Consider the following 12,204-nt stretch of genomic DNA (forward strand, 5'->3'; position numbering starts at 1 on the left):
GTGTTTTACTTTGCGCGGCAAACTAGGTTTGCCTTCTTTGTTCACTGTCTTTTGGCGGGCTTCTACCTAGAAGCCCTCCTCAAGACACCTGGGTGTCTAGGTGGGCTGATTGTGAGGGAGGGGTGTAGTCACCGCCTGCACAGGGTATCCTAGGAAATCCAAATCGCACTTTGTCATGATTGGCCGAGGTTGTTGTCTGGGCTGGGCAACCCCCCTGCTGGGTGATTGACAGCCAGGCTGTGTGAATGGGGGTTTTTCGCATAAAAGGCAGGTCTCTTGGGCTGGAAGTCATAGTCACCACTGGAACTACAAGGAACCGACGAGAAGTGGAGGAGAGGTAGACTGCTGCAACTACCCCGTACCCGTGAAGCCCTGCTGCAGTCCTGAGCCATCTACCCTTCAACGACTAAGAGGAGATCTAGTCCGGAGTCTTCTTCCCTTGAGCCTGGTGGGGATAACCAGCTCAATTTTTTCAGCCAGAGGTCACCTTCGTGGTTGAAATCGTTGCACACTGATGCAGGGTCCGGATAGCCACCTGAAGACCCTCTCCTGTTTTTAAGGAGCGCACCTTTTATTCATTGTCGCAGCTGCTGGACTCATCCCTGTCTGGTGCAGACCCCCTCATCGTCCTTCTTTGTGCTGAAGCTGCAGGAAAGCGTGGGTCGGCAGGAAACCAACAGGAACAACTGCTGTGGCACCAGCTTCGTTCTTTGAGAAAGGTACTGTGTCCTGTGACCTGTTTGAGGAATTTTGGGTGAAATCCCTATTTCTCTACTTTATGGCTTGTCCTGACTTTTCCCTCCTTCTTAGAACTTTTGCTTCCGAACATTGACAATATCAAAGTACTCTGGGCAACGTTGAATCTTGAACTGTCCGACTTTGTGATCCTCGACAACAGGCACCCGGAGTCATTTGACTTTGGCTCCGGCCCTTTGACTCTTGAATTCCTGTCTGTGTGTTCTTCCATTCTGTCTGCCTAACTAACATATTGCCTGTGATTTTTGCCCCCAACTCGCTCTGGGTATCTCGGGTGCTCAGTGTGTTTTTACCCTGGTAGCATTTCTTGCCGCGGATACGCGTTTATCTAGTAGACCGAACTGTCAAAAAGTTATCGCAATTGTATTCACGGTAACGTGTTCGGTTTCGTAATACCGGTCCATTCAAACACAGGGTACTTACCTTGAGTAATACTGTACAAAGTGAATTGGTTAGTTGTATTATATTTTACGTGTGGTTTTTGAATTAATAGAAGTGTTGTGTCGATAACAAATGGTTTAAAAATAAATGTACTAATATTTTTTTACCTGCAATCTTGAGTCAGTGTTTGCTTGAGTCACAGTAACTGTGGTCCCTTTGTGTAATCTCTGCTACTGCTCATATACTCTTGAGATAAGTCTGGCTGCTCCGCTACTGCTACCACTTTAACATAGTAGTACAGGCTTGTACCAAAGGTACAACTTGTATTGCCACCTGTAGTCTTAATTGTGTGTAGTGGTCCCTAAGGGCACTGCACAGGATTCTGCCTAACGGGCCTCTGTCCATACTTTTGTCAAACACTACTCCTTGGATTCCATCCATGGGCAAGATCTGGCCTTTGGCAAGGCGGTCCTTTATTCTGCAATTTAATTGGGCATTCTGAAATTCTAAATTTTTTTCCCACCTCCATACATTGGTATTGCTTTGGGTGTCTGTCATAGATGTGGAATACGTCGGAGGAACCAATCCCTTCGAAGAACAAGTTACTTTCTTACCTGGTAACGTTCTTTTGATGGGATGTTCCGACGACGTATTCCACATCGTTCCCTCCAAGCCTGCCCCGCTACAGAATTTCTTATGCAATTGCAGCTTACGTTTCCGCAAGGCTTTCTGGGGTTATCCTGGCAGAAAATTTGTGCCACACGTTCTGGGGAAAAAACGACAACTGAGGCTACGTGCGTCCTACTTATAACATCCGGTTAGGTCGGCTCGACGGAGACCCTCGAGGACAGCGTATCGACGTCATCGACGCAGATGCCGAAAATTTTCCGAAGCAGCACCGCTGTGGTGAGAACCTGTCATAGATATGGAATACGTCATCGGAATATCCCATCGAAAGAACGTTACCAGGTAAGAAAGTAACTTGTTCTTTTTGGAGTGTTACTCTTAGCTGTCCATCCCATTTTTTTCAGTCGGTTGGTTTATTTTTTCTTTTTATAAAAAAAAGTGGTGCCTCCCTCTGATGTATGCTGTTTACGACGGTGTTCAAGCAATACGTCTATTGTAGGAACCATTTCTCAGCAGTCGATCCTTATCATGCCTGCTTCTGTTTCCTGGGTATCCATCACCCAGAGAGTATGGGCCTCATTACAACTGTGCCGGTCCAGTAACAACGGTACCGGTAAGCCTACCGTTACTGTTGTTACCAGACTGGCACAGTACAACTCTGCGGGCGGATGCCGCCCGCCAGGGCCAGACCTGCCGGGCGGGACGTTGTAAACGGTGCCGGTGCTCCTGTGTCCCCATTCTCATGGAGGCATGTGACTTCCCGGCCACCGGACTTGAAATAGCCTGGTGGCACCGGGAAGTGAGGCGCTGGTAATTCATTACGTGTCCGGTGGCTACCTGCCCGTTTTACCCCCACGGTTACCAACGGACCCGTAATGAGACCCTATGTATGTTTTCTGCTGTGGAATTCACCCAAGGTCTCTGCATAGTCTTCTTTACATGTCAAAGCTGGGACCGGTACCAAAGGCGACCAAGGACTTCGTACGGACTAGGAAGGAGGCCATCATCGGTAAGAGGGGGACTGTACCTGCAGGTGAGGTACGCGTTTCGGCACCTGCCCTCGGTACCCATCTCAAGACTGCCTCCTCAGTTGAAGGGTTTTCACAGGACCATTTAGTGGGAAACCCTGGGTGCTTACACCTGAGAGTACCTCTGGGTGGGAAAATGCTAGTACCTCCTAGCGGGAAAGCGTTAGTACCTCCAGGTGGGAAAGGGTCTGAAAATATCCACCCGGTACCTGTTAGGGAGAATTCTCTGTAAAGGCTAATTTCCCAAACCTAGTGAGTCCCCCAGCAGCTTTGCTGGATTTTTTGGGGTTTCTTTTTTTCTCCTGCTAAGAGTGAGACTCTTTTTCTCCCACTCTTAGACATGATTTGAGGTGTTCCTTTGACATTGAATGTGTTTTATGGGCTATGGGGTCCTTTACCCCATAGGGCTTCATGTGTTTTTGGTATGTGGGTTACACAGCACCTTCCGTGCCGTAACCCACGGGTGTTGTAGCGACTCCCAAACATAGACTCCATACCCTGGGACTGACTACTGTCTCCCAGGGCATGTAAAGTCACCATTGGCTTTACTAGTCCCAAATTATGAACAGAAACCAGTACAAACCATCATATCGTGGATGTACTGTTCGGGGCAATTCGATTGCCCCGGGGTCTGTTGTTTGAGGGGACTTGTCTCCGTCCCCCCTGATTGAGTTTTGGCTGGTGGCAGTGGATACTACTTTTTATATTCGACCGCAAATATTTTCCTATGGGATTTTCCCATTGTTCGAGGCTACCACTTTTTAATATAGCCTCGAACATACCGCCGGTTTATTAAATTAATATAAAATCACTGGGTGGTATTTTTTGCCAAAACTCGGTTCCAAAATGGCGTTTGTGTTCGCTTCTGTGACTCCAACCCAAGTGGAGCCCTTTGTTCCACTTTTTGGTGGGCTTCTCCACACAAGCCTCCAAAGGTGGTGCCACTCTGTCTGGGTACCACAGGGGGTGTGGGAGGGGGTTTAGGCACCCTGGACTGAGTTGCCTTGGCAACTTAAATCGCACTCTTGTGTGATTGGCCCAAGTGGTGAGCCGCCCGGCTCACCACTTAGCATTTTTGATTGACAGCTAGGCTGAATGAATGGGGGGTTTGCTGCATAAAAGCAGGGCTTTGGGGACTGGAACTTCAGAAGTCGCCACAGGACCTAAAGAATCCGAAGAGGGAGAAGCTGAGCTGACCTGCAATGACGACACCACCGGTGGAGCCCTTCTGAACCGTCTCACCACTTTTCCCGACGACAGAGGAGATCTCCAGTCCGGAGAGTCTTCTTCCTTTGACTGGTGGGGATAACCAGTTTGCCCGTCTTTTCGCCTTCCCGGATCATCTTGTGGCTGCCTTGCCTGTGCCAAGCACCCCGGCAACCGGGATACCACGGTTTTTCCACCACCGCAAATAAAAGGGTCTTACCTTTTAACCGGAGAACTCCGCGGCTGGTTTCTTCCCTGGCAATGCAATGACCTTCAGCTTCCCTCCACGTCGAGACCATCTCTTCCTCTGGACGACGCCGTGACTTGCACCTGCTGCCAGGAACAACTGCCCCCGCTGGAGGATCCTCTACACTTTGAAGGTACTGTGTCCGCCTGGCCTCCCTCGCAACGGTTTGTGTGGGGTGACTCTTAAAGCTTCCACTTACCACTTGGGTTGGCCCTAGGCTGGCTAACTGAACTTTTCTGAGCTGACTTAACTCTTTTCTGAACTCCCTGCAAGACTTTTAAAACTGTGTGATCTTGGGCGCATTGGTGCTCTGTTCTCTCAAAGAGGGAGCCTGGCCTCTGAACTTTTTGCTCACAAGTAGACTTGACTTTCCTGCCTTGCTGGGTGCTTCTAAAGTATTGTGTTGTGTGCTTTTCCTAATTTCTGCCTTTTCCCTCCCTTTTCTTAACTTATTAGAGTGCCATCTTTAGTTAAGCGCTCACCTCTGTCTGGAAATAAGTGGTGTTAACTAAGACTTGTCTAATAAGGAAGAAGGGATGTACATCTAGTAATAGTGACTGTGTGTTGAATTCACTTACCTCTTTTTGTGCTAGTGTAATTGACAAGTGTGTCTTTAAATAAATAATTATATACTTTTACACCAAAGCTCTGGTCAGTGTTTGCTTGTACTACTGTGTCTCTGTACCTATTGTGTATATTCTGCATACTGCCTAACTCATCTTGAGAGAAGTCTGACTGCTCAGCCACAGCTACCAGGTAAATCTGGGTGGTACAGACTGCTACCAATTGGGTTTACTGCCAACCACCTGGAGTCCTAAATCTTTTGCAGTGGTCCCTAAGGGAACTGCACAGGTTTCTGCCTAACAGTACCACAAGATTTGTTACCCCCTGACAAGATCATTACAGTACCGGGAAAAAGCTCATGTGTCTCGTCTATCCGAACAGGCAAGAGTTGCTTGAAAGAGGCCAACGCCTCCAGTGTTGATTCCGTACTGGCTGATTACCCGGTCTCTGCATCGGCCAAATTGGCTTCCACAATCAAGTCTTCCACTACTTCGGTACCGAAAGAAAACCCTTCCCTTTCGGTTTCTGCAGTTGAATCTTCAGACTCCTCTTTACCGAAAAAGACACACAGGTCCTCACATAAGCATAAGCATTCTCATTTGGGGCCTAGTTCGGTACTGGCTACGACAAAAAAACACAAATAAGAGATTGTCCATTGCCAAAGTTGCATCGTAGGTACCGGCGAGTCAAAATTACTGTATTAGTCTAATTTCTGAGGAATTTGATTCTTATAAATATTTCATGGTTCCTCCTGAAGATTTTTTTAGTTCTCCAGTAAGATCAAACACTACATAAATTGTGCAACAATGTTCACGTCAAGCTGAGGAAATTTTGGCAGAACTGGTACAGACCCCATGAACTCAGTCGGGTCCACAACTGGTTTTAGCGAATATTCAGGTAGCCAGGCCTGTAATATTAAATGCATACAGCCCGTCTCAACAAACTACAAGGATAGACTCTTCCACATCTCCTTTTTCATTAGAAGAGAATAATTCTGAACCGTGAGATATGGCTAATGCAATTACCAACACAGGTCTGCAGACTATCTGAACCCTTTCTGGAAGTATTGGCACAATGAATTAAGGACAAAATGACTCCTTCTGTACCTCCTCAGGAAGCGGATCCCTTACAGCCAGCTCCTTTCCTGCCCCAGTGTCAACCGAGGTTGAAGACGCCGCTCCTCCTCCCAAGAAGCAAAAGGTGTGTAAGGACACTGATGCAGTGTCGTCATGCGAATCTGTATCTATTTCACCTTCAAAGGTGTTCCATGACATTGTGGCAAAGGCCATGCAGGCCCTCGAAATCACACCTAAGGATAAACCTGAAACTGCAGGTGTTTTTGGGAAACTTCCTTCTCAGTAAACTAAAAGCCCACTTCCTATGGAATGGTCCGTTATGGAACAGGCCTGGACTCGCTGGGGCAAACCCCACTCTGAGCCTCATATCTCCAAATCCTTAAAAGAAAATTTAAGGTGCCTAAAGAGGAGTCTTTTGTACTGGCAGGAAATCTTCCTGCAAAATCTGCTGTGGTTTCAGCTGCTTTAGATACTAAAGGTAAATGCCATGCTCCTTCTTCCGTTTTAGATAAATACTATAATGCCTGGGAAGCTCAAGGAAAGAAATCTTCAGCTTATGCTTCTCTTCAACTTGGCCAAGTAAACATAGCTACTGTGTTGGCACTCTTCAATATCCTAAACTGGGAAAATCTGGATCGTTTCACAGATCTGCTTCCTCAAGAGGTAGCATATGAGTTTGCCTTTTGGGGTTTGGATGGAAGAGAAGCAGCCATTCAACAACTCCAGGTTGTTAAGGATTTAACAACAAAGGCAAGGGCAATTACGGGCGCCGTCTGTATGCGTGGACATGCATACTTGGCAGCCACTTCCCTGCATCACGACATCCAAGATAAGGTTTTAGACCTTCCTTTTGACAGTAAAAAAAATGCAAAGCCAGCATCACTGCAGCCAAACCACTTAGTTTCATCTCAGTGAAGAAGCCTTATCACCAAAATTTCAAATCCTTCACACCATATGTTTCATGAAATATACCTTTCCCAATTTCATGTCTTTGGCACGTTTGCATTTACTGTGTAGATCATCTCAGCACTGCAAACGCATCAATTATTTTTCCCTGCCTGATGCTCTTAGGAAGGAGGGCGGGTTCCGGTTCCCCTCCCCATAACTGCACACATATCATCCAAACACTTAACGTTGGCGCCGAATCCTCTTGGTCCGCTCCTTTGTTTGCTGTGTCTGTGTCGTACCTCTAACCGCCTACTTCCCACCCACTTCCTGCTTACTTCATTAGCCCCAGCAGATCTGCACCAGCTTGGTGTCCCTATGTAAACCATCCTATACCACCTTGTCACAAAATGTTTTCTCATTGTCATCTTAATGTGATTATAGCACAATACAAGTCGATTGGAAACTTGTAGTGTATTATACACACTGTAAACTACTGTGCAATGTCAGACTACAGGTAAGCAGAAACTCTGAACTTGGTACAATGTTCACCCAGGCCTCAGAGCTACAAAGACATATTGGTGGCCGATGAGCACTTTACAAATGCCATGTTACACTACATTTTCATCTGTGAGGAAGCGAAGTATGAAATGGAGAGATTATAAATTAATCATCCAAAGCTTGAAATGTAACTTTATTTTACAGTGAATATCTTTAAAAGGGACATATACCTACATATAAGAGAACCAAGGGTTGTGAGAAGTTTGCAATAATTATTTTGAGAGTTGACGAGAATTTGGATTAAGACTTGAGTTTCAGGACGACTTTGTAATGTTTCCTATCGTTGGTATTTTTTGCTATGTTTCACCTAAAGTAACTTAACATGCCTTCAGGAAAATCAATAGAAATTGCAACAGGGATGACCTAGAATAAAATGTTTTTCTTTTTTTGCAGTGTTCTTGACGAGTTGTCATCTCAAGGATGGGGTAAAATTACTGCACGTTATTTACATGATCAGTGGGTGTGTGTTCTGTTCACTTTACACAAACATCAGGACCTAATTGCATCATCTGAAGATATGATGACGGGAGAACCATTTTCTGTTTTTCAAAGGCCTTTGTCTACGTTGAAAAATGCACTCGAGGCACTTATTGTGCTCCCTCCTGATCAGGTTTTGCCTGTGATCCACTGCATTAAGATACTTGTTAAAAAGGTAAGAGTTAAAGGGAGCGGTACAACTCGGGCATAAAGCATAAATATGCATTCCTAAAAGGAGGGCTAATTTGTATATTTTTTTTTCTAATTAGCTTTTGAAGTCGACAGAATCTCTATGCATACAGTCAATGAAAGCAGTTTGGAAAGTCGTTTCTTTGTGCAACACACAGATCACGTTTTGGCCCAATTTAAAAGCATTTGTCCAGTTTGTTTTTGATCCAGATATTTTGGCTTTGGCTGCAAGAGACAAGAGTGATGCGTTTTTTACCATTAAAGATGTGAGTATAAAAAGAATAAAAGTACAGCTGTTGTGATGACGTTTAGTTTTGAAGGAACCTCTTGTTTGTGACCATGTTATGAGTGGTGTTTAAAGAGAGTGGGGGCGGGTGGGGGGGAGGGCGGGGGTGGGGGAGTATCTTGTTCACACAATCAATTTCTTTAATGCGAAGTATGTTTCATTTTTTTTTTGTTGCTGCTTTCACTTGATATTTCTAAGTATAATGCATTGTTTTAAAAGCACACTCTTCAGTCAAAACTGTTTTGCAGATAAAATTAATCATAAAAGTGCAAAGGCCAGTGACATTTAATAATTAGTACATCAGACACGTATACCGATAGGAAACCCGCTATAGAAGCATCAAATACAAACAGAAAGGCAACATTCAAATTATCAATTGCTTAAATTTGATTTAATTCATTGCTCTCATTTTTAATGCGCTGAAAGTAGGAGAGCAAAGTCCAGACAACTAGTGACATTTGAGCTAAAAGCCGAACATATAAAGCAGGTCTACAGTGTCCAAAATGGAAAACATGCAGTCAAACTTTAATATTGCCTTCCCTTGTATGATTATAGGATGGGCAAAACAGAAAAAAAACATTGTTGTCATAGTGCATATGTGGCACTTTAAAGTTACTGCCGTAAGAGCCACAAGATTAAAACTAGCCCTTGTTATTAATATACGCTCAAATTAAATTTGGACCAGAGCAAGTGATCTGAAATTCTAACAGAGGACAACGCCATACGGGCTCAATTATAGCGTTTTGAAAATTCCTCACATTCAGGTTTCATCTTTAAGGAGATTGCCAGATTCTGGGCCACTAACTTACTATAGACAACAGAGTTAACTGACAAATTATTAAAACAAGTGGTTGCATTCACTTTGACACAGTGAATTTTAATATACGAGAACTAGGGTACAAATAAACAGCCTCTAAAGAGAAAAAACGGGACAAAAGTAACCACGTAAAAGGCACTTTGTCGTTTGTCCATGCCCTAAACCAGAGCTTAACTGGTTACAAACTTAATTTATCTTGCTGGCAATGCTAGAGAGGATTGTTGCATATGCCCGAGTGGGCATTTGGTTGGTCTGCCAAGAGTGGAAACTGTTGGGAAATCTTGGACTTGTTCCTTGCCTCTTGTCACCCCTTGGTTCGACCCCTTTGCTCCCAGTATCAACTGAAAGTACGAGTTGTTAAGCAACAGGAAATATTCCCCAGAAGGGGACACATGGGACACATTGAGTGGGACCTTATTCCCTTTATGCATTCCCACCAATTCCTATCCTCAGGAGTTAAGGTGGTAAAGGTCCACCCTCCTCTTGATTGCTCTAGAGTGGGATGGAAAACATGGTACCCAGAGCCTCTTGTTATGTTCATCCCGGTAAGAATGTATCTGCTCTGAAAGCTGGTGGGCTAGATCCTCCATCTGTGCTTGAGCAGTGTCTAACTTCATATCTGGCTGCTGAGAGGCATGGAGTATGGGATATGTTGGACACGGTTCTAAATGTGCTCCTTTCAGCCATTATACAGTCTACCAAGTTAATCTATGCCTGCAGGTGTTGCAAGTTCTCTGTCTGGTGCCAGGATAATAATCTGGATCCTGTGACTTGTCCGACCTCTTCTGTTCTAGGTTTTGTCCTTTGCGTGGCCTAGAGTCACCTTCAGATTGGCATTGTTAGGAGTACTGAATTCCAATTTCATTCTTTAAGAGGACTCTGCCAGGGTTCCTTCTTCTCTATACCCGCTGTTATGCAGTTTTTCATAGTGTTTACTAACCAATATCGATGACGCCAGCTTATTGTACCTCTGTGGGATTTGAACCTTGTTCTTACATTCTTTTTTTTAAATAAAACACTTTATTGGTTTTAAGAACATGAATAGACTACACAATACAAACATACAAATACATAAACCTAGATCACAGGTCACAGGTTTGGTGCATTGTCTGGGTGTTAGAACGCATTTCGGTCCGTTGTGGTGCAATGTATATCGAGTTCACAGTATGTAATTCTACCCCTTTACTGGTCATCTTGACACTTCTATGGATTTCTCTAGTTCTCCTCCCATCTGTGCCAAATTATATTCCATTTTCCGGGGCATCCTGTAGCCGTGTAGACTCTGTTTTCCATGGCAATATATGCGTCAACATCTGCCACCCACTGTTCATATTGCGAAGCAATGTTTGAGCCCCATAGTTGCACCACATTTCTTTTGGCCAGGCCGGTTGCCGTTGAGAACAATAATTTTTTCATAGCGGGACATCTCATTGTCCCCCTCCACTCCCAGTATCACCAGTTTTGGGTCCATTGTTATTGCTCTGCCCATCACCATCGAGAGTCTGTCGCCACATTTTGTTCTTACATTCTTAATGGATTCTTTGAGGTTGAAGTTGCCATCACTTCCGGGAGGCAGGTGACTATGCTCCTGGTTTTCTTTTTATGAACCCACCTTAACTTTTCTTCACCAAGTAGAAGATTACTTCGAAATTCAAACCATACTAACTCCCAACGGAAGTCACAGAATTTTATCTTTTCTCTAAGACAAATCTTTCAGTCTTATTTACTCAGCTCGTCCACCCAAGACAGAGAAGTTTATTCGCCTGGATACTGTGAAAAACCTGAGGGTGTTCCCACTTCTAGACCCCTGCGCCGGTGTCCTGGGAAAGGCCATCGCTATTGGATCCCAACCCTGGGGGCATAGAAGCGTGGGAGGATCACGTGGCTGGAGGGTCCTTGGAGAGTGGGAGGGAGGAGTCCTCGGGTGAGACGCAGTATTTTCCATTTCGTGATGAACCCTTAGTCCCAGAAACCTTTGTGGGATATTGTCATTCCATGTTCTTTTGCCTGAATAATGTTAGGAAAAGCAACAAGCCTCGAAGACCCAGAAGGAGAATGAGAAAGAACAAGATGCCCTTGAGAGAGACATGATATCCCCCTTTTCCTAGTGACAACACATCCAACCCTTCCCCCACCTGCATGAGTTATGAGTCAACTCCCCTGACTTCTCATATATAACCACTAACAGTACTGAGACGAAGAAGTGGCAACCAGGAGAAATGAAGACTAGGTGCTTTTACCTGTCATGATCTCTGCTTCCAAAAGGTCAGGGTTTTCCCAACTCCCTTGGAAGCAGATCCATAACCCAGGTTCCGAGTGCCAACCAGTCCCAATTGGGACCTTTTGGACCCAGTCCTGGCGCCAGTGGCACCAGGCTCATAAATATGCCCAGTCCCAGCGCTGGAAGCACCGGGCTCATAATGCTTGGGTGGACTTACCTGCAGCAGACCATGCTGCTTACTTGCCTGCCAGTTGAGCCTCTGATCCTCTTCTGTTTGGAACTACTTTTCCTGTTGGGTGGGGCAGGAGCCACTCCTTAGGTTCAGAACACTGGAACTCTTCTGGAAAGCAGGAACTCTTTTCTTACCTAGGCGTGGCTGTGGAAGGAGACACCTAAGCACTACAGGAGGCTATTTAAACCACACCCGATGGATGAATCTTGCTTTGCGTTATTCTGCATCCCCTGCAGCAGAACGCTCATCGTGTCTTCTGCATCTGATCCTGGGCCTAAGGAAAAAGGCTTACCATCCTGAATCCAGTCTTCAGCAACACCTAAAAAAGACAAGAAAGAACAGGTTAGCATTACGGCCTTCAGTGACAGCGCTTCACTTACCTGACCCATCGGCTGTCTCCAATGCCTCGCGCTGCATTCCGGCATCTGAAAGACAAAGGCTTACCTACTCTTCGTGCGCTCCGGAGGTCTTCGCTCTGCATTCCGGCATCTGAAAGACAAAAGCTTACCAACTCTTTGCACGCTCCGGAGGCCTTCGGCGCTGCATCCCGCATCTGAAAGACAAAACAAGGTGCGTTTAAAGACATTGGGGAACTTTAATACTCACGTGCCATTACTCCGTTCCACATCTAACCCAGTGGGTATTCCGGCA

The 12,204-nt window shown here is 45.3% G+C and overlaps 1 protein-coding gene across 6 annotated transcripts in view; it reads left to right on the forward strand.

Moving 5' to 3' along the window:
- Positions 1-12,204, forward strand: part of TARBP1 (TAR (HIV-1) RNA binding protein 1) — a 2,688,190-nt gene that overhangs the window by 1,574,423 nt on the left and 1,101,563 nt on the right. For all 6 annotated transcript variants that reach the window (XM_069607367.1, XM_069607363.1, XM_069607366.1 and 3 more), the window contains exons 16-17: positions 7,725-7,983; positions 8,078-8,263. In XM_069607367.1, coding sequence (XP_069463468.1) covers positions 7,725-7,983; positions 8,078-8,263 — 445 coding nt within the window. The remainder of the gene's footprint in view (positions 1-7,724; positions 7,984-8,077; positions 8,264-12,204) is intronic.

The sequence above is a fragment of the Ambystoma mexicanum genome, chromosome 4q, assembly GCF_040938575.1.
Source record: "Ambystoma mexicanum isolate Mex_15411 chromosome 4q, UKY_AmexF1_1, whole genome shotgun sequence".
Lineage (NCBI taxonomy): Eukaryota > Metazoa > Chordata > Amphibia > Caudata > Ambystomatidae > Ambystoma > Ambystoma mexicanum.